At 44.9% G+C, this 23,315-nt stretch overlaps 1 protein-coding gene across 3 annotated transcripts; it reads right to left on the bottom strand.

Annotated features, from left to right (window-relative positions):
* Window positions 1-506: 506 nt before the first annotated feature.
* On the bottom strand, window positions 507-22,977 carry LOC101070303 (connector enhancer of kinase suppressor of ras 2-like). 3 transcript variants are annotated; one of them, XM_029848899.1, is made up of 22 exons: window positions 22,481-22,977; window positions 18,195-18,358; window positions 16,253-16,455; window positions 15,342-15,447; window positions 14,477-14,518; window positions 14,268-14,387; window positions 12,645-12,704; window positions 12,439-12,507; window positions 9,935-10,081; window positions 8,634-8,767; window positions 8,192-8,394; window positions 7,955-8,044; window positions 7,139-7,323; window positions 7,008-7,056; window positions 6,749-6,927; window positions 6,597-6,670; window positions 5,514-5,585; window positions 5,214-5,281; window positions 3,536-3,636; window positions 2,967-3,456; window positions 1,657-1,856; window positions 507-1,569 (listed from the first exon to the last, which is right to left on the bottom strand). In XM_029848899.1, the coding sequence occupies exons 1-22, from the start codon at window positions 22,542-22,544 to the stop codon at window positions 1,522-1,524; spliced, it is 2,868 nt and encodes a 955-aa protein (XP_029704759.1). In that variant the 5' UTR covers window positions 22,545-22,977; the 3' UTR covers window positions 507-1,521. The 3 variants fall into 3 exon arrangements, with proteins under 3 accessions (XP_029704759.1, XP_029704760.1, XP_029704761.1); XM_029848900.1 differs by having other exon boundaries at window positions 8,634-8,752; XM_029848901.1 differs by having other exon boundaries at window positions 15,342-15,429.
* Between the last annotated feature and the right edge of the window lie 338 nt (window positions 22,978-23,315).

The raw sequence follows: 23,315 nt of genomic DNA, 5'->3' as shown, positions 1-23,315 counted from the left end.
GGCACGTAAGTAAGCGGAATCTGAGGGTTAATGAACAAGTAGGACAACGTATGCGTCGGGAATGCTGTGTTGGGTGCAGGAATAGGTGCAGCCAAGGGAAAGTAAAAGAGTTCAGAACAAGATACTGATGAATATTAATCCTAAATCTATATTTGAGGGTATATATGGAATTTAAATGCCCCCTTTTTTGATTGACACTGAACTACTGTGATTTTCATACCATCAGACTCTGTTTTGCATCTTTAGGCTCAGGAAAATATTAATCTAAATAGATCTTGTACCAGGCCAAAATATTACTAAAACCAAATTGTGTCCATGCATATTAAATCAGCAATGGCAATGTTTTAGTTTTCCCTCGTGTCCTGTAAAGATCCTCTTTCTTGTCACTCATAATTACCATGAAGAGGAGCTGAGCTACGCCACATTGGCAGATCGCCACCCTCTGAAGCCTTCGTCACGTATAGAAATGGAATTATGACAGAGGCAAAAGTAACAATCAGCAACCGTTTTTACGTGTGCCACTGTCATTTATTTCATAAAAAAAGTAATATAGCTACAATATGGCACACGTGTGCAACGTCAGTCACTGTCCAATGCCATTGCAATGTATTTCACAAAGCATGCTTGTACATTAAACACTTAATAAATACAGATTTTCATCTTTCACGTGGTGAACACTTAAAAAAAAATACTCTGGGCTATACTGTAAAACACGTGTTAAAAACACAACATGGTGGTGGTGGTGTGTGTGTGTGGGGGGGGTGTTTAGTGTTCAAAAGTACCTCGAAATACAAAAGATGTTTTACAAACAACTATATAGACAGCATGCATACAAAAATATCCGGATGATTCCTTTGTAATTTACAATACTAGCTCATTATTGCCATCAAGCGCTGTTTTTGAGGAGACGGTTGCTTTCGGAACTTTCTCCGTCCGTCCTGGAAAAGCACAACATACATTCACAATCACTGAGGCACAGCACTTGAGTTACACTTTGCAGTAGTACCCCGTTACATCATGTGGTGACGTCTGTTGTGATGATGCAATATTAAATATACGTTGAACACCCTGTACAGCCATAGCACAAACCTTAATCGCACACACACGCACACACACATGCACGACAAAATGTCTTGTACATCCAAAATAGTGCTTAATTCCTCCAGCGAATCAAACATAGCGACCGAACACGACTCCTGCAGAAATGAAGCCAACAGAAGCGAAGGAGGGGGGCCAGACATGCATCCGGTTCAAAGCTCTTAATCAAGTCATCACAAAGTGCATAAATTCATTTATTCATCAAACCAGTCGTCTATTTTGTCTTCTTCGGAAAGTCTCCCCGGATTCTAACGATACCGAGTCTTTGTGCTTCTGAGCTGGGTGGAAGGAGGAGGAGTAGGAGAACAGAGTGCTGAGCAGGGAGGAAAAATAAAGACTTCAGGTGCCAGTTATCTCCAGCGGGAAGATGTTGGCTCTGTGAGGCACAGGCAGAGGGAATAGCTTCAATCCGTTCGCTCAACTTCACCCTAAAAAGCCCATAGATCTGTTTGTGTCCTGAAGAGGAACATTCTGTAGGGACCCAAAAAATAAAAACAGGTACGTTAACACTCCACCAAAATCCCATGGGTCAAATGTCATCAAAGCACAGTACCACACCTTGAGGGAACTATTGAGGATCCGGAGCCGGTGGAGTTTGTCATTGAGCAGAGGGTCGTTGACTCGGCGCACAAATGAGCGCTTGTATTCAAGGCGGCTGGTTGACCTATGGTCAGCTGAGGAAGCCAGGCTAGTCTGTTCCAGAGCCCGGTACAAATCTCCCAGAGAGTCTGCCTGCATCCTGCAGTCCTGTCTAGCACCTATTGGATGGTATAAGTGAGTTTTTCTGATATTTCAGAAGAGAAATAATGTCATTGACATCTTGAATACGTATGTGCAACTGCTAATGAATTGCAGATTTTATTGTTTGTTTATTGGCAAACATCATTTTTTATTTTTAAATGAACTATTCAGTGTTAATTCGAATCGAAGAGCATTAAACATTAAGTTAAAGCGCATCTTCAGATCTTGCTGTATCCTCTTAATACACACTGCCCCCTGTTGGCGAAACCTGAGCACTACAATTAAGTGACGAACTTGTGTTTTTGGTGAATCCTGAATGTGTGTGAAATACACCATCACCATATTTGATGCCTGTTCGTGCTTTTTCCCTTCTCTCTGGAGTGAGTGAACTGGATAAGAGAGAAATGGATTAACGAGGACAAGCTGAGCAGCCTGGGGCTGGTTCCTTTATCCTGCTCTGGATTCCGCACTAACACGGCCTGAAAAGGTTTCCTACTTGCCTCACCATTCAAGCACTGCCAAGAGGCACTGTGGCATCTCAAATTGGCAAAAAAGATCGAGAGTGAGTGGAAGTGTGTGTGTGTGTGAGAGAGAGAGAGAGAGGACTGCCAACCATACTCACTAAATGGGACACTAAATTTCATTTTACTTAGACATCTGCCCTGGAGGGTTTTAAAGGGCTGCTGCCAATCCAGTCCAATAAAACAACATGAGGGCCCAACCTCTTTGCTGGCTCTGACAGAATAGCTGACAAGGAGGAGGTGCACTTTGCTCACCACTGCAGATGAAGAGAAAGATATGCTGGAGAGGTCCTGCGTTTAGCGATTAAAGGCTAATGTTAATAAATGTGATTCTCCTGGCCACCCACCCGGCCCTGTCGGATTATCGCCTTTACACTGACACCACACATCCTGCTATGTGAGCATTTCAACTGGAACTGAACTGGGTATTACTAAAATGCAAATATATGTAAGCACGTGTTTTTAATAAAGCGTCATGTGAAACGAAGCCGCGCGTAGATGTCGTGAATCCCGTCTTGCTTCAGGCTCCGTGGTGTCGTTCTGCTGTGACGCAATATTTTGTTCTCCTAAATATTTCTTTGGATATGAGGATTCCGCTGGTCTTACCAGGATCTCCGGGCCGCTCCAAGCGATAATGCTGGGGTTCTCTCTGTTCAGACGCAGCGGCGGTAGCAGCCAGGATGGCGTGGAGCCCACTGTCCCTGGGTAGTGTGAAGCTGCGGGGTTTCCCACCCACTTCCGAATCGATGCTTGCCCTGAGGGGCAGGGGCAGGGCCCTGTAGTGATCCTGCAGCAGGCTTCGAGGTGGTGGCAGGGTGGACTGCCGTCTGTACTCCATTGCCAGTTGATCACTGTCGTCAATCAATAGGGTCTCCTCACCGGGAAACGTCTGGAGGTACTGCAGCCGCATGTTGGTCTCCATCTGCTCCTGCCACGAGTTCCTGTGGCTGCTCATCTTCTGCCCGGGCGAGATGCCGTTGTTGCTGCCACTGCCTGCGTCGAGGGGCTCTGAGTGGAACTCCTCGTGAGAGGAGCGGGACTGGAATGTGTCGGAGGAGGAGAGGTGACCGCGTTTGGGCTCCAGGTAGGGGCTCACCTAAACACAAACACAGGGTTGGTGGGGCTTTGCGGCGTGCTACGATGCCCATATGTAGACAGCAGGCTGTGGGCCTCACCGACGATGCTCTGGGGTAGGTGTCATAAGGGGGAGGGGGACTGTCCTGTTTGGACATCGAGGGCATCTCCATGTCCTCGTGATCACTCTCACTCCAATATTCTGTCATGAAGAAATAGCCTGTTATTTATCTCTCTGTTACAGCAGAAAAGAACATTTAAAACATTCAAGCACTGCTGAAATGCAGAGGCGCCCCCTATTGGTAACAAATAATAAGAAATATAACAATTAAAAAAAGAAATATCTCACAATCTAAAAAAAATTACTTGGCATTACTGTTTATTTATGTGTAAATATTGTTCTGTGCTAATTGCTCAAATATCATTTCTTTATATTTCCACATATAACGAGATCACCACAGCGGAACCAAAGAAACCTGAACACTAGCAGCAGAACCCATCCGTCAACAGAAGCAGGGAGTTTCCAGCTTGCAGAAAATCTAAAAATGGTTCTTGTGCAATTAATCATCGGTCTTGCTTTGAGCCGAAGCCTCAGGTCAAGCAGATCATCCTTCTCCGTGGAACTGCAGTCTGAAAGGTGCCACTGCCGTGTTGGTGTGGCGTGGGAGTGATGAGACAGTGCCGGTTCAAAAGAAAGACGAGAATGTCTCAGTTTTTTGTCTTGTCGGGGGTGTTAATGGTCCAATTTTGTAACTTTATGGTGAAGAATGAAGCCCCGTCTCTGTAAAACCGGTGACAAACCTCATCTCACTCACCCACTGCTGCGAGGATTTTATGTAAGCTCCTCAGAAAAGCACCAGGGTTACATTATTTCCTGTCCTGTTGCCGGAGATCAAAAACCAGTATATGAAATAATAAACAAGCCTTCATCTCCTAAAATTAGCATAAATATTCAGAGAGGAGATTTCATTGCTAAGCAGACGTGGAAGCGTGAGGTGTTAAAAAGCCTCCGCCGCTGATTCACAGATCAGATCTTTTAATTGGTTTTCCAGAGAATTGCATCGGAATAAACACAAACTTAAAGCAATTTTAGGTTGGTGTTTTGTTTGTTTGTTTGTTAATAACCCTGTAACTCAACAGCATTCACGTGGAATGAATATGAGTGGTGATGCTGGAGGTTTTTGTAGTTTATATGTGGAACCGTGATCCTTTTGACAATCACCATTTAAACCACAACAATGGATTAAAACAAAGGCCCGACTTCTACATTCATTTGTTTTCACAGCTGGCACCATTTGGAAATGATCTTTTTTTCCCAGAGTACCTTAATATTCAGGGCTCGAAATATTTGGACAGCATCACCAAACTGTAATCAAACGCTCCAATTACAAGCTGATGTCAGGAGACCACCGAAATCCTGGGTTTCCTCCCCGGATCTTCTGTTTCAGGTCTGCTTTCTTGTCACTCTCGAAGTGAAAACCAGCCGGCTGAGCCATTAAAGTTTACAACATTTCTCTGCGTGCTTGTGCCGTCCTCACCTCTGCTGTCTACTCTATTATTTGTGAACTTGTGCTGGAGGTGGCATGCAGCTGAGGTGGAAAATTACAGCCGTGACCCTCTGATAGCAGCAAAATAATTATTGGTACGTTCATCATCCGCCGGCGGTCTGAAAGCAGCGACGTGACGTCCTGAAGTCTAGCAGCAGCCTCCTTATATAACCGCTGACCAGCCGCCTGCAGCAAAGAAACCTTTTGCAAATACGCCTGTGACTAATCTCACCTTGGTCCTGGCAAATTTTCTCCTGCTCAGAGTAGCCTGCCACCGCCATACTGAGGCGACTCAGCCACCTGTGGGGAGGGGGCAGGCATGAATCACAGCGGTAAGGCAGCATGTAAAAGGTTTTCTGCAAGCATGTTTGTGTGTGTGCGCCTGTGTGTGAGTCTCGGGTTTGGATCCGCTCCATTTCAGAGAGACTCCTGTCCTCTGAGGAAAGGGTGCTGGTGGTGGAGGTGGGGGGGTGCGGGTGGTGGTGAGGCTGTGGGAGTTTACATCCCGACTATCGCAGCCTCATTAACTCACCGGGACATGTCGTCTACATTTTCCGCTGCGAAGTAGAAGGTCTTTATCTTTGGGTGGCACGCTTTGAAAGCGCTGAAAGAGAACGGATGCTATGTTGAATCGCACTTAAGCGCAAAAACCAGGACATATAGGAGAGATTAGCATGTGAATACACAAGGCTGCAGCGATAAACAGACCACACATTCATTATGGCGGAGTGACGCATGAACTGCCGGATTTCACTTCGTCAAATAAACACTCCCGCTTATTGCCAAAAGCTGCCCCTACACGTCTAAAGAACACGTGAGTCCAGTGGTTGAGAGGAATATAGGAAATAGCCCTGCGCAAAAACATTGTGGCAAATGTACTTACAAGTGTGATGAAATGGGACGTTCTTTATGTGAACTGTATAAACAGTGTAGGGAACGGAATTTCTTTTAAGCACAATAGATTACAATGCTTTTTGTAATAGAAGAACAAAATTTATACACAGTGGTATACCTTTGCTGACATAAAAAGTATGCATATGGGGTAAAAAAAAAGGATAAATCTAGAATCTGAATTAATACCGTATCCACGGGAAAACACATGAAACCTATCATGTACACATTTAATATTCTTCCGACTAATCAAACACGGCATTGTGTGATTTGTAAATAATCTCTGTATATTTCCTGCAGTTCCTCAAATGTTATTATTATTTATTACATTATTCTTCAGCCTGATTATGCTGCATTTTATTTTTGCCCATCATCCTGTCATCATTCCTCTCTTGCATGGTTGATCTTAATCGGCCCGCCCGGGGGTGTCAATAGGCGATTTTGTGCATTGTCCGGTGGTATTTATCTATTTTACGAATGATTGTCTCCCTCATTTCTCCATCTCAGCCATTATGTATCATGTATGTCACTTTTTTTCATCTGCCTCAATGCGTCAATCCATAAATCACCCACTCAACACTGAGACTCCATCTTTATATGAATCAAAATAATAATGGATGTTTGCATAATTCATTTCTCTCGTGACTGAAACTCATTTGAATGATTGCTCCTAAATGCGCCAACAGGAGGACACTGTTGTTTGCTGATGAAAATAAGTACTCACTACTTCCTGCGGCATTCGGTGGCACGATCAATCTTGAACTCTGGAAGGCTGACAAAGCCTTCTGCCTTCTCGTCCTGCGAAGGGTAATAAAATAAATATTACCGGAAAAGCCGGGTTGTGCAAATGAATATATCTAATGAAAATGTCTTCACCTCCTCATTCATGTACCAATATAGACACGTGTCTTTCAGGATGAACCAGTATTTCTTCCACTTCTGTGAGAAATAGGTTTTAGCGTCCTTCTTCTTCCACAGCCAGCCTTCACAGTCCCCCTGACCCAGGTCCCTGCAGGAGATCCGCCTCTTACTGATGGAAGATACGGGGCTCCCGGCTGCAGGTGACAGGAAAGGTTCAGAAAGCTCCCACACAAACCAGACGCTCGGCCCTGAACGCTCCGACGGACCCTCGTACCTTTGCTCTTTTTCTTTGACCTTGACCTCATCGAGGATCGTTCAAACACCTGCGATGAATCCGGGAAATAAGGACAACGTGACGTGCAGATAAAAGGGGATTTTATTGCAACCGCCTGCAGCGGGACTCACGTGGTAGAGGGACGCAGAGTCGGAGCTGGACGTGGACACTTCCATTTGGAGGGCGGGGATGAGGGTGTAATGGGTGGAGCCTCCTCCTCGGTCGCTCTTCCTCCTGTTTTGACTCAGGCTCCGTCCCAGTAAAAAGTCCTCCCCTGGGCCTTTATCTTCACTTGCAAAGCGCAGCAGGGAGTTCTCTGCAGGGACAGAGTGTAGGAAAAATCAACGCTGGACATGACTGGTGAAAAAAACGTATCAATTGTCGATGGTTTTTGATGGTAAAAACCCACGTTAGACTGTTGCCAAGGGCGAACGCCTCAAAAATTCAAATTGTTGTCTAATTATAGTGAAAAAGCAACATGCCGCCAACGTCCCCGAGGAAAACAAACACATCACTCAACGTCTTTCTTTGAGATTGAAGCCCGACCCCTCACGCAGCATTTTCCCTCCTACTGTAGCACAGGAATGGGAGAACCTGCGGTTGGATGTATTTCCACAGTTGTCAAAGCAACAGAGTAGGATTTAAAGATAAACAGCGAGAAAGCTGAGAGCGCAAAACAGCGCGGGATAGAGGGGGAAAGGGAGCAGCGACGGATGATGAACATATGGAGGATACGGAGGCAGAAATTGATATCCGGCATGTTATCAGTTCTGACAGGCCAGCTCATCCTTCTAGATTCTTTTTGGCGTGGAGATCTGAGAGGGTTAGGATATTATGAGATATCCACCCACCCACCTCAGCATCCCTCTCTCTCTCTCTCTCTTCACCCATCCTTTCTCTGCCTCCCTTTCTTCTTCCTCTCCTCGCTCCTGCTGCCTCCCACTCACCTCTCCTGCTCTCTCTCTTCAGCTTGACCAGATCTTCGCCGTCACCCGCCCAGTTGTATTCCACCGGCATCGAAATGGGCCTGAGCCTGCCTAGAACAAGGAGGCATGGCAGGAAATGTCAACATCATATCGCTGTCCACCCACACACACACACACACACACCCACACACACACACACACACACACACACACACCCACACACACACACACACACACACACACACACAGAAGTCTTACCATAGGTGGGTGTGCTTTCCCTGCGGTGGGATGGCACCTCTTGGTTCTGGTCATACTCATAACAGTACAGGATGGAGTCTTCCTCCACCAGAGGAAACTGCCCCCGACACTCCTGGTCCAGGTAGGAGTTTGGTGACTCCGATCTCTCCACCACGTGCACGTCCGACTGAGTACTTTCACCTGGCATGTTCCCCTTCTCGTCTCTGTGGAACAAGAAGTATTTTATCATTAAAATACCTCATCAAACATATTTATTATTCATGAATTAACCTTGAATTGTTCTAAACCTTATTAGCTTGTTTTTCCCTGGCCGTAAGTTTGGATATGCTTGTTAAGTTTTACTGGATGTTTTTTGTTGTTGCCTTGATCTCACACTTTGTTTTTAAGGACACATTGTGAGTGACCTTCTTTGGAAGAACGGTGTGTGCTTGTGTGTGTTCACCTGGGGGTGTAGGGCTCCGATGGTGGAGGGGGGATGTAGAGGTCCTTCAGGGCGCAGCTGCTCCTCCTAGAGGGAGTGCTTAAAGTGCTGGTCGGTGTGGTGACGCTGCTGCTCGGGCTCTGGGGGAAGAGCGGCTGCGTGTGAGCGAGAATAAGTGCGTGCACGTGGGAAGGAGTCAGACAGAGGAGAGGAGAGAGGGAGGGGGATGGATGGATGCAGAGAGTGACACATTGAAAATTTGGAGTTCAGACAGTTGGTCAGACACCATTTGCTCAGTTGAGCAGCTCATCCGTGAAATGAGCAGTGTAATGTATGTTTCGTTTCTTTCTCTCTGACCGCCGCACTCGGCGAGGCGAGCTGTTGTGCAGTCCATTCAGTCCACACGCTCAGGTTAGGGAAACTCGGTCATACATTACATGGGGCAAGAATTCTGGTGTAGTTAGAATCACTTTCCAGACTAAGGTGCAAATCCTTGATTCTAGGTTATTATTGTCAGCAACGCATTGAACTTTAAAACTCCAAAACCAGATGAGTAACATCGACAATTTGTTACACCATCATCTGTGTATGTGTGTGTGTGTGTGTGTGTGTGTGTGTGTGTGTGTGTGTGTGTTGCGCAGCTACCGCAGGGCTCTGATGTCCTTTGTAACACCTTAACACGCTTGATTTAAGCTACGTCCCACAGTTAGAAACATTAGTGTTTTGATTTCTCCCCCACCATCGGAGTAGCAAATTTGATTTGGGTGGAGGAGAAGAAAGAAATGGGTGGGATGAGTGATGAAGCAGAAGGTAACCTACGTAGAACTGTGCTTCAGGGCCCCCGGGGGAGGAGAGAGCACTTTTTTTTCTGGCGTGGGGCACAAAGAAAACCAGACTGGGCTACATTAATACCAATCTGGCTCAAGCATCCCATCCTCACCAAAGTGGCCAAACTAGGACAACAGATGCATCGAAGGGCCGATGCATCACCTTGTATTCAAGTTATGCTGAATCTATTAAGTGGCAAGCTGAAAAAATGTAGCCATAAATAAGCACAATAGTAGTCATGGCCACAAATATCTACATGTAAATGCCAAAAACTGAACAGAGCGGTTTATAAAGCTGATCCCTGCTGGAATAACCCGACCTTTACATCCACACTCCTCACGTTTCTATTTACAGCCTTGTGTGGGGTATTGGTCTCTGAGTAGTCGGTTGGGACCCATCCAAGGATCCATATATACGCGGGCGCATTTCGCGAACAGACAAACATGAACATCACACACGTCTGTGGAGGATGAAAATGAAAAGCGCCTTCGTACTTGCAGAGCCAACGGTTTCCATCTCATGTTCTTGAGCAGAGCGGGGGTTGAAGTCAGCGTGCTCTGCGGGCGTTTCTTTAGCGTCAGGGTCACGCCTGCCGGGTCCCCACGCAAAAGGTTCACCAAGTTCTTCAGCTGCCAGCCCACCTAGCGAGACAGCAACAGCGTGGTCAGGGGGTCCGCAACACCACCGCCACTTTCATAGGCTGACGACTAAGTACCGGTACAAGACGAGAGGACTCGGCCTTTTTTCCCACACATGGTTGGTGGTGATTATTCTAATAAGGCACACAGATCATGATGGTTAGAAGCTGTGCACAACAGCCTGCAGACTGTGAAGCTGGCGAGGCCGCCGCGCACGTCCCTGGATGCTGAAGGGCATCTTGTACCCTCCTGTGATACTAATCTGCAGGCGCTCCTGTGATGTTGGATGTTCTGAACAGCTGCATGCTTTGCAAATAACTGCTAACCCAGTTTTGATGACATTTAACACACAGATGCACACACACGCACGCAATTCACGCCCAGAGTGAGTGCGTCTGCAACTGAACCAAATATGCCACATCTAGTTTGGGGTGAAAATCTCCACTCATTTGGCTGCTAGCAGTGAGTTTCAGTACGTTTCCTGTGTTCCGAACAGTGAGAAACAAGGGCATTTTTCAGGCAGTGACCTTGCAGTCACTCTGGTCCCTTCCAAGCCATTTTTCACCTTGACAACTATTACAGAGAAATCCTTCACATGGAAAATGCATTAAAGGTAGCAGGCAGGTTTTATAACTAAAAGCATGTATTCGTTGCAGGAAGAACCCAAATAAACTTAATTTAAAGCAGCAAAACTCCAAAATGTTACTGAGTGTTTTCAATTGTCTTATCTTAAGAATTGTTTGATGGTAAAGACTTTCTTTTGTTCTTTTTAATCTTTTTCACGTGCTTTGCATCCGTCCTGCATGTTGACTGAAGGGACGCCCATCAGATTACATCATTCCTATATGACGACCTTCCATCCATCCATCCATCCATCCATCCATCTCAGAGCACACATCACTCCAATTAATCCAAAGTGCATGTTCTTTGGCCTGTAGGTGGAAACTGGGGTGCCTGGAGAAAACCCACTCAGTTAAGCTAAAATGGAATGGAACCGCCTTCCTCTTGGAATACCATGAATACAACCCACTGTTTACATTTTGCAGCGATTTGCTGCAACAGTCGGCTATCCACCATGATCATACCTACAGGCTCAAGTAAATTACATTATTTCAGAGGGCTGAAATAGGTTAAGGGAGCCACTTTGAGTGACAGCGCCCTTTTGGCTCGGCAACCAGCCGAGACATCTGATTTAACATGTTGCCATCACCCACTTAAGCGGTCAAATTTACTCAGCTGCTGCTGATTTTCTCATTCGTGATGTGCAGCAGAACTAGCTCTCCTTCAAGTCCAGCTCCCACGTGTAGTCCAGAACACATAATACAGTAAATATAAAGAGCTGTTATGGTTGCACGACACATGGCATACACACCAGCCTCACTGCTCCGAATCCATCTTTGCCAAAACCATGTCTGCATCTGCACTTAGCCTTGACAGAAATGGCAGCAATTGGTGGGCGAGATGAGCGACACCTCGCCACTGCACATACAAGTAGCAATTATTGTAGACAAAGGGTGCTATATTCAAACGCTGCAAGTTTTCTGCTTTCATTTACTCTGAATTTCATATTAGTATTTGAGCAAGAGGAAATCTGTGCAGTTCCCATAATAAGAAAAATGTCAAAATATACATTTGTGGGACAAACACTCTCAACGTTGATCCATTTGAATCATCCATTCAACTCATAAAAGCATAATTTTTCCATATTTTAGTAAAAACATAATAAATAACTCGTTGGAATAGCTGGTCATTGGAATCAGGAGCACATTTAACTTTAAAGTTTGCATGTGATTATCATGATTTGTTGCTCCATAACTGAGAGGAAGCTGGTGAGCAGCTCTCCAAAACACACGCTACACTGCACACAAGGCAGCAGCGGCTACACAGGCAGCCACCACTTACTTCAGATCTACTGGATTTGGCTGCAACTCCAGTTGAAGCTGGAGGTCTTAAAGCATTTTGTGGAATGAGAAACGTCTCTCAGCTGTCCAACAGCCCAGCAGTGAGCAGATGAGGCCATATTCATTTTTAAATTCTGCATCTCTCTGAGGGCCAGAGATTGTACTTTGGGTGAGATGCTGTGGTGACCTGAGTTAAATAAACCTGACTATCCGATTGTCCTTGTGATGCTGCGGTCCCATTCAGTCAGAACGTTACATCGTCAAAAGCTGCCTGCAGCACTGAGCACAGGTAGTGCAGGTCTAGCTGCTGGCCCACTGTGACTTCGCTAAAAAAGGGTCGGAAATATGTAGAAAATGTACATTAAAAGCATCAGAATCATCCACTTGCTTGGCTTATGGAAATATAATTAGGAATCCGAAAGATAGAATGATTAGATGAAATGAGCAGAGGGTTCTTACCACTGTCTGATGATTGACCTGAATGACTTCATCTCCAGCATGGATTTTCTTACAGCGGTCAGCGAGGGACTGATGGAGAGGCAGAGAAACGTGACCATTAGCTGCTGCTCCTCATCAGCAAATCACACAACTGCATGGAACATTAGACAGGAATATGCAGTGAGACAAACACCTACATGAGGGAGCTCAAAGAGGTTTACACTTACGCCTTCAGTCGTCCCAGTGATGACATGCAAACCATCATATGTTGATTTGATATACATGCCCTGTGGGAGGTCAGCACAATCGTCAGTGCACACAGCATATATGTTCATGTCTGCAGTGCAACCTAACGGGGAATTTGTGTTAGTTAATGACGAGCAGCAGGGAAAAACACATTTCCAAGGATTTGCTTTCCAAACACACGCCGTATAATCTGACTTAAAGTCATGTGATGAGTCTCAAAGGCTCTTTAAGGTAAATTGAATTGCACATGGGCGATTAGTGCTCTGTCAATACTGTTTTGTCTCCTGCCCAAAAACAAACACGTTAAAAAGGCATTTTGAAAGCACACTCGGATATCTGCAGTCGCACACAAATGCACCGAAGCAGCACGCCAACCTCCAAGATAAGTGTAAGAGCTTTATTCTTAGGCCACTCGTCCTACTGTGCTGAGGATTTACTGAACGGATGAGAGAATTTTCTTGCCCCCTGCTTGTATTTGAGTGGGGGGTTGGACATCTATGTGCCCCAGGCAGGGTGCTTATGTGTAAGTGTAGGTCAGTGCAAGAATGGAGTCTGACAAAGTGCAAACGGTTACACCGCGGTCACAAACATGCCTCTACTTTGAGTCTAGGCTTTGTTCATATTGTCCACATAGTTTGTGCACACTGTGCATTTTGTTTCTGCCCATGTGCTTTTCAACAAATATTTATTGACGGGCAGCTTATCATGTTGCATTTTGTCAGCTTATTCGTGTGCCCACAAGCTCAGCAAAACCTAGATTTGGGGCAGCTGCAGTGGGCAGCACTTATCCTGGTCAGCACAGCAGCAGCAGCGGCACAGCAGCACAGCAGCACAGCAGCAGCAGCAGCACAGCAGCAGCAGCAGCACAGCAGCAGCAGCGGCGCAGCAGCACAGAAACATTTGACCCCTGTCAATGCCTCATCAAACTTTAAAACAACGCTGTAAAAAGACGCCCTTATAGCGTTTGCTTAACAAGGAGTGAGAGATCACACATGAGGGATAAAACATGCAAAATCGTTCAAAACGAAAAAGGTCGTAATCATGTAATTTGAACATGTCTCCGTTGTTTAGCACTAATAGCATTTTACTATAAACTTTTTAAGATAGTTAATAAAACCATGGAATAGAATTCTCTGTTTCTTAGTAGTACTCTTGTTATACCGGTAAAAGGTATGATTCTTTAGAGTCAGACTGCAGGACACCTACTGTCTATTAAAAATAAATTCCACCGTGCCTTTATTAGCCACAACAGTCCTATTTCTATTGTTAATAATAATAAGAAGAAGAAGGACAAAAGGCCATAAGAGGAATGAATAAGGCTTATATATCACTTACATCTTAATTCGTTATGTTTAAGTGATACTATTGTGGTTCACTCCACACATCAGAGAAAAATACAGTGATTTGTCATTTCTATAGGGAAAATACGGTGAACAATTACACTGCACTATAAATGTTGTCTATATTTCAAATGGAACATGTTAAACCTCATGAAAATGGCCCTTATTATTTCACATTTATTTCCTTTTGGGATACAAATATGGATGTAAATCTACTTATTCTTACAGAGAGACAAACTCAATGGCTGTTCTCCAAGGCCTTACCAGTCCTTCGGTGGATTTGATGTTGGCCAGCTGCACAACCTCCAGGTGTGCAGCCTGGGAGACCATAGGATCTGAAGACAGAGAGATGATGTGGTCGCACACCTCCGACAGAGTTTTACACTGAGGGGGAAAGAAGGAGCAGTTAGAGATGCACAGGCTGCAGACTCGCAGTGTGCACGTTACAGCCTCGCTCGGGTGCAAGAACTCACCACGTGCAGAATTTTGTTTTCCGTTTCGTACACAGAGCAGTCCTGCAGGGTGACAGAGCGTGTTAAATTGGTTATTATTGGCATTTTGGCTGTAGGTGGATATAAGCTTGGCACCTATAACCCCCAACACTCCCACACAGACATGCACAACCAAATGCAAACACCAAACAAATGAATCACTAATGCGGAGGCAGATCGCTCTCTTTCTCTCTCTCTCTCTCTCTGCCAGCCTTTCTCTGTCTTTAGTTCCCTCACTCACCTTTTTCACTCCCACCTTTCGTTTTTGCAATTTGCATTTTCATCATCACCTCCTCTAAATAAAAGAATAGCTTTTCTCATTCTTTGCTGATTGCTCAGAGGGGTGATCAAGGCTGAGGCTAACGACATTTGAGGAAAAGGAAAACGCACTAAACTCAAACCATATCTCACCTTGATCAGACCCATTATCTTTATTTCAGCTCAACCAGGCGGCACGTTATACAAAACACATTTCAACAAAAAACTGGTGGGCTTAAAAGGGAAAAAATTGTGCTGTAATATCAGAATTTATTCTGCTGTGTGAATTCATTGACGTGCCTGAAAAAGTGTTTTTGGTGCTCTGATTGTTACTGTGGACTAGAGAGAGAGACTTTTTAAACAGAAAAGCCTTTGAGGTTCAGCCAAAAACTGTTACTCTCACCAATTCAAACCAAATTCCACCAAATCTCGCTGATATTGTCGTCTGCATATGTGAATTGTTGTGCTGTCTGAGACATTGAGGATCTGCCAGGTCAGATCCCCAATGTCTCAACACAACATCTCCATTCAAAATGAATGAAACCAGAGTCTTTCTTTAATTGCATTTGTGATGGAACTGTTTATTCACCTGTTGTACAATAGTAGTGAGCTCGAGACACAGCTGGATCACGTTGTTTCTGGTTACAGAATAATCAGCCACAGCAGCAAATGGGGACCTGAAAAAGAAAGAGCACCTGGAATGAACCATTAGATCATTCATCCTTCGAGAATATATTATATTTATGGAATAAATGTTATTGATGGCTCTCATTGGACAAAACCAAAGTAACCTGTATGATTTGCAAGGACATACGAAAGACTACCGGTACACAAAACACATCACGTTTTTGTCACTAAATAACTTAAAAGTATTGTTATTGTTGTTTATTTGTATGAGAGACATTTAAAATGCAAGTTGTCACTTTGTCAGAGATAATGCATTCAGATTGGACAAAAGCGTGGACATTTAATCTGAATGACCCCTGCCGATTATGTAGATATATTAATATGAGTACTGAGCAGAAAGGCACTGTTAAACACGCTTCTTTGAACTTCAAAATTGATCAAACACACACTTGGATCCTGGAGGAAAAAAGCAGAAACGAAAATAGACTTGCTCGACGCCTTTTTGGTCACCCTGTCAACATGTTTTCTTGTCAGCTGACAGACTTAAAAGCACACTGATCACAATTATGTAGGTATTGCGAAATAAAATGTAGAGTTCCTCAGAAACAAACTGCCTTTTCTACATTTTACAATGATTTTTTATTAAAAAATCTAATTAGAATTACACAAGAAGTTCTGATGTTGGCAGCCTTTCCCCACAAACCAAGCATCCAATATCTAACAAAACCCTTGATCATTCCTTGAACTCAAATCTATAAATCTCTATATTAACATAAGAATAGGCGTCCCTTTGACCTTGTTTTACCCATTTTGTTTGTGAATGCATTAGACTGAAATGTCGGAGAGCTTTATGCACCATTTTGCAACTCTCACCTGTCCAGCCAGGCGAGGAGGCTCTTGGCTGCGGCGATCAGGTCCACCACCGAGGTAAGGAAGTCATTGGGCAGCTTGCGAGTGGCTCTGCCATCGTAGTGGCCGCTGCGCCGCCTACCTGCGATGAAGTTCTGCAGGTTCTTGGCTGATGCATTGAGCTTGTGAGAGAGTGTCTTCAGGTTCTCTGTCTCCAGCCCGTAATTCTACAGAAGAGAGAAATTCGCTGTTTAACAAGGTTGTTTGTCCTGGAGAGACCTTTTTATGTGTAGGCTGGGACTGAAAAAAAACAGTAAAAACAGATCAAATGTGCAGCCTACGTCAGAGGAATGAAACCCCTTCTGGTCCGTCCATGAGCCCCCCCTCCCCCTGCTGTCACTTTGCATGTCTAGTAAAAGCACAACCGTGCTCACCCTCAACAACAAAGTGCACGTGCCGGCCTGTGGACATCTGTCATGTCACGGTTACCCGTGGGGGGAGAGTGCAACAGGAGTCCACTAATCATATTTAATACAGCAGTGGCTGAGAGACTTAAAACTAAATCTCAGTTACGTAAAGAGCTTTGAGGCAGGAGCAAGCTCCCCCCCCCCCCCCTCTGTGCAGAGATGGAGGATGAGAAGACTTTGGATTCAGATTGCATCTGTGACCTCAGTCCACTAAATCTCCATCCAGCCTCTTTCTCTCAGGCCAGCAGATCTTCATCTATATGCCATCCTCCCCCCTACTGCTTATTCACCCTTCCTCCTTTTACTTCGGGTTGAATTGCTCACAAATGTGCCTTTTCCATATCAAGATTGCTTCAGATGATGCTCAAAAGCGGCCCAGCAACACTTGCAATGACTCACCTACAACCCCCCCCCCCCCCAAAAGAAAGAGCAGCTCCCAAAATATCTCTGTTCCAATTTCTTACAAAATGACATTATACAATTCCACAAGTTTTGAAAGATTTAAAAATAAGCAAATTGCATGAGGCGACGTCTTTCGTCTAAATTAAACCCAAGCTGAAGAATGCGTAATGAAGTGTGGCTCCAGAACTGAGCCTTGGGGAACACAGCAAAGTGGAAGACACTGTAGAAAGTTTCACCATCGTCTCTCTGCAGATAAGATGGACTGCTGCGTGACACGACCACTCCTTGATACCCACACACCGCTGGAAGCAGGAACTTATTGATTAACACAAAGCAAAGCCAGTATCACTTAAAGTCACGATATCAGAGCGCTTTTCTCAGCCAGCAGGCAGGAATCCTGCGAGGAAACAGAGGACTGGCTGATCCAGGCAGGCAGTCAGCCTGGCCTCCACCTCTATCTGCTATCACATCACCGTTGGAACTCAATGGATGAAGAAAGACACGTTTGCCCTGCGTTGGTTCCCAGCAGCTACCGGGAAGGAAGCAGAAACCAGACATCCCACCTCCACCAGTCAAAGGGACACGTGAAAGTCACTCCTAATCGGATAACAGCTGAATTTAAAGTTCTTTCATGAATTAGGCACCGGACCAACCCTCAAAAGCAGTTGTATGTTAAATTACTTCGAAGAGAGCAGAAGGTGCGCGGTGTCGCGCTGCTGTCACTGGCACGACACACGTGCTGTATACATTTGAGACACTTTAGTCAGCAGAAAAGAACTTTATCATGCTGATACATGCAAAAAGTTACTAGGAGCAGAAATCTCTTCCTTTAATCCACGTCAGCACTAATAACAGCTTTAAGATTTGTCTGCAAAGCTTATTTGCAAAAGATAATCTGGTAGATGAGTGTTGGTGTCTAAAGGCTGAGGCGAAGTGACGCCCTTTTCCCTGTTGTGCGGTTTATTCAAGTGTTTGTTTTGACAATTTTTTAGTCCCCAAATGGAGATAAATTTGAGTTAAATCGCTTTATGTAACAAACATGACACTTTTGGGGGGAGCTTTGAAATGGAAATGCTGGGTGGGGACCTAGAACTCACCAGAGCACAGAGTAAGTCCACAGCCTCCAGTATGAGCTCCTGATGGCCGATCCTGGACACCCCCAAGTCCTCCAGCTCCTGGTGGGTGATCCGCAGCAGCTGGTCACCGCCAACTTTTTCTCTCTCAAAGGTTTTGATGTACTGCTGGAGGCAGTCGTCCAGACCTTGGGAGCCACAGAGTGAGAACATGGTTCATATGAAGCCCACGTGCACGTGATGTATCCGTACTTTCTATTAAACACGGGTTGAACTGCGCAGAGATTTGTGTTTCCTTTTGTCGTCTTACGTAGGGAAATCTGAGAGATTTGCCTCCCCAACAGCCATTTTGGCTGTAAACTAGAATAAATGCTCGGCTGAAAAGGAGACATGTGTCTCCGCTCCACTTCCATCTTTCTGCTGCTGTAGGTGTGAGTTATTTTAATAAAGCAGTTGACGAGGCGCAGCAGAACACAGGAGCATGTGTGATTCTTCAACTCCAGCAGAGGGTAAATTCTGCGGAACCACGCATCAATGCCAGGATGTGTTAAATATTCATAGCAGAATCCAACAGAACACAACAGCGTCTCTGCATTAGAGTTAGAGAAGCGCTTTAAACCGCGCGGTATTCCAGCCTTCTTTCACCAACACGATGCTCCTCTTACTCCTACACCAATGCAAACAACACAAAGATGATAAAAAGAGGACATTAACCAAGAAAACATCTACAACAATAATGGCTGTACGTCTCTGCAGGGCACACTATATAGGTGACTGGAAATGTGGCGGTAACAGCCAGCCTGTCTTCCTGGACAGGTTTTTTCCCCCAACAATCAGCTCATCTAAAACTTAGCGTGTGCATTCGGTCTTATTTTTGCCTCCTCAGCTGCTGAAAACACCGAGAAAAGCTTCCTAATGCCTTCTCCTCTCTCTTACTCCCATTTGTTTATTCATCCATACGTCCATCTGTTCTTCTGATTTCCCATCTGTCGCATCCTTGACTAGCTTTTGTCTTCCACTATAAGTTCTTATGTGGGAGTGTATGACGCCGGTATAGTGCAGCATCTTTACTGTGAGTGAATATTTAGTGCTGCCAGCTGTGCAGAGACACAGATGAAACTGTTGGCTGTCATCTGGATGCGGAAATATGATGTGTCAGGCCAGTCAGAATATCCCCAGTAATTCCAGTTCCATGGTTAGGATGCTTTTCCAAAACAGTAGCACTATGATCACAATTCCTCAACATTACAGTATCTCTAAACGAGGTAATATTATTAAGTGAATGGTTTAGGTGGGGGGAAATGCAACACAACTGCAATTGGCAACAACAGGGGTGAACCAAAAACCTGCTATAATGATCTTTAACAGAATTCTTTCATACTTATTGCATCTATTCTTAATATATCCAGGAGGAAGGGGAGAGTTGCAGTTGACACCTGCTCGCTCAGCACGTGTGAGCCAACGTGAAAACCGAGAGACAAACGACTAAATGCTCACACAAAAACTAGAAGAACACAGCATCAAGACACGTATGCCTGTGAACTGGGCCTCAAACCTGTCATCACAGTATGGCTCAAATACCCACCCAACCAACAATACTTCCAAAAAGCCGTTGCGACCCTCAGAATAGGAATAAAGCCAACCTGCCATCAACTGACATTATGGCTGCTGCCATCTTTTGGACTTTGGACATTTTTAAATGCATGAATACAAGTAAAAAAACCTGTATATTATATTACTGTATCTTAATTTTATATAAATACATCGATAATATAGACAAATGTTTGAGACAACGTGCTCTGCGTGGTGTGCATGATCCTCTCAACAGCAGCTTTTTCTAATGTTTCTCTATCCATTCTATAGCCCAGTCTCCCCTTAATGAGGAAGCGGGTTCACACAAACACAGACAACTGTTTGCTCATCCTCTTTTCAAGTGAGTCACTTCTCAGCGTGTTACTGATCAAGAATTCAGACCGGGTTTAGCTGGCAGCCGAACGGTGGAAAAGTAAACATAGGAAGTTTTATGGTTCCGCAAAAAACTGAGAGGCTTTACTAATCGGCCTCTTCAGCAAGTTAATTGAGACCCATTATGTTGACGAAGGTTCCCTGCGTTACCATAGGAACCACAACAGAGGGTTTTGGAAGGGATTCTCCATGACCGCAGGATCAAATAAAGAAATAAGTGATGTGGAGACATAACAGTGTGTAAAACATGCAGGCGTCTAAGCAGTAATCATTCAAAAGATCCGCTTTGCTCGACAATATTTTGATAGCACTCTCATTAAATGTCTTAAGTTAGGACTCGCGCCGAACCCAAAGGAGATGACATTTAATAAAGAGTGGCACATTTCCGCCGTCTAACTGAAATGTCACCTCTTATCTGATCTGGTGTTTTACAGGGTGGTCCTACACCACTATTTGCACTGGCTAATTTCCATTATTTCCCCGACCAGTTGCTGCAGTGCTGTCCCGATCTGAGCAGGGAAAAAAAGCTCAGGCAGATCCTAAACTCCATTACAGAACATCCCACTGGAATGTGAGGTAGAAAAGATATTCACGCAGCACTTTTCACACAAATTTATGATAGTCTGAGGTGTCACTTATCCTGATGCGTGTTTATTCCGTGAAGACAGAACGCGAGAAAGATCAACACAGAGCAGCCATAAAACTCCTACACTGCACAAAACATGAATTATGTTAATGCACAAGGAATGAGAGATTACACTAAGCCTGTATCGGGCCAGTATCTCGTACAGTTCACAAATGTGTTCATATGTGTTCCAGCAGTTACTGTGCAACTGTCAGTGGCAGTCTTCCAGTCAATGCTGGAATTCTTTTTTTTCCTCTTTTGTGTGACAAGAATCTCTTCCTTAAAGCAGCTTTTGTGGCCAGTGAGAATAGAGCGTCTTGCTCACACAAAACCCTAACGTGGGGGTGGAGAAAGAGAATGTGGGAAGGTCACAGGCTGCCCCTATTTGGCCTCCAGTGACATCACGGATCTCTATGCTAATAATGGAACCTGTGAATGCTAACGACACGAGACTGAGAATAGATGTAAGACAAGAACGAAAACCCCCATCCTCTTCTGGCCGTTTCCTCTCCCTCAGCGTCCCTCACTTTCTATTACAATTACTGGGCTCTAGGCACTGGGTCCTCTCTGCTCCACTTGTCAGATGTGTGATGCTGGAGAGCCCGATCTCGTGACCCTTCTCTGCTTCTCACTCACCACACTTTGCACTGGTGTGTATTTACAGATCGCTTAAGAGCTCATCCTCAATCGTATAGGCTTGACATTTTTTAATGAGACAGTTGTGCCACAAAATCCCAACCCGCATTATATTCAGGTACAAAATGTACAACACGAGCCTAAAGAGCAGAAGACTGATCTTTGCCATCGTAACATGTCTGAGGCAGCAGAAAACGGCCGTTGGGCTTAGAGATGTGACTAAGAAACTGTGTGTGTGCGTGTGTGTGCGTGTGTGTTTGCAGTACAGATGTATGCTCTATGCTGAAGGGTGAGCAAGCGATGCTGAAAGAAAAAAACATGGGAAAAAAATAGAAATATTGGACACTGCAGAAAAATATACAATCATGAGTGTCCCTCATCTGAGTTCAGAACCTCCCCTTTAGAGTGAAGACAGCCTCCAGTTATCACTTTAACAAACAACTCAACACTAAATATCTGCCCTGAGTGTCTCTGAAGACCGCTTGTGAGAACTCTGTGTCATCCTTTACTTTCTAAACTGGCTCTTCCACCTGTGAATTTCTGAAACGAGTCGATGCTAAATCAGACAAAATGGATTTACGCTTCCCTTAAATGAGGTTTATCCAAGTTTGATTGACTTCCAGCGTCTTTAGCCTCACAAACAGCTGCACAAGTTCGGTCACGATTCCCTCTTTTTATACACTACACACATATGTCCATCTTCAACAAGAGTCACATCCCTAAAATACAGAACATGAGCACAGATTCACTAGAAATTATAAAGACTGGCGTCTAATTATAGGATCTGCTCTGCCTGTCTTAGCCGCGCGTAAACAATAGCGGGACACAATAGAGCCTTAAACCTTTTCCGTAGACTTGCGATCCAGAGGGCGAGCGAGCCTAAAAGAGTACGTTAAACTGCCTGAAACGAAAGGATCCAAAGATTCGAGGCTGGAACCTAAAGCCTGGATGAGGCAGAAAGCCGAGGCTCAGCAGGTGTTTTTGTTCTTTTTGGGCATCTTGACTGAATCTACGACGCGCAGTTGCAGCTCAACATCTCTGCAAGAAGCTGCAGCGCTGAAAACATTTCAAGGTTCCGTCCTACCTTTCATCCAATCGACCACTTGACCGGAGCTCCACTTGCTCACAGGCTCCATAACCAGTGCCATGCTAAGAAGTTTGTCTCCTTCAGGTTTGACAAAAGGAATCCCACCCACCGCCCCTCAAAAAAAATGGAATGAAAAAGGGCGGCGGAAGCAAAAACACATGCAAGCCAAGCTCTCCCTATTAATTATCAGATTTCTTGAGTCACAGACAAGACGAGGTAGGTCCAGAAAGGTGCAGAAATATTGCTGTAGGGAGCCTGTGCGCAGCGCAGCGCAGCAGACTGGAGCACATTCCGGTGCTGAGCCCCCCTCAAACACCTCCTTCACTTGTCATTCATGTCAGGCTCAGTGGCGGTGCTACTGGTGGGTCCCTGCTGCCCGGCACCCCTTCTTCCAAAATGCATCCCAGCATCATCCAGAGCAGGAGGAGAAGAGCGCGCAGGCTGGCTGCTGACTGGAGGAGAGGCTGGCTGCTCTCTCCTCCCCTCACGCACAGACATGAAGTCATAGCCCTGACTGTGCGTGTGTGTATGAGGAGTGGTCCGTGCCACAGGCGGCAGCTGAGGGGAGATAGACATCGATTCGGGTTTGATGGCTCCAACATCAGGTGGATTTGGACAGTAACAGTCAAAATGAATCCATTTAAATATAAATAAGACTGTGCTGCTGTTCGAGCATGAACCCAAGAATAAAGACGTTTTATTAAGCTGACAGCACCTTCAAATCTTTAAAAAAAAATAAAATCAGTGGATGGGACAACAAAATGTAATCCTCACGACTCCTTATGAATATTGAATGTAATCAAAAAGAAAACAATAAAATCTAAGATCATGA

Source organism: Takifugu rubripes, chromosome 15 (genome assembly GCF_901000725.2).
Source record: "Takifugu rubripes chromosome 15, fTakRub1.2, whole genome shotgun sequence".
In the NCBI taxonomy this organism is placed as follows: Eukaryota; Metazoa; Chordata; class Actinopteri; order Tetraodontiformes; family Tetraodontidae; genus Takifugu; species Takifugu rubripes.
Note: the sequence above shows the minus strand (reverse complement) of the source record. Positions and strands in the feature narration are given on the sequence as shown.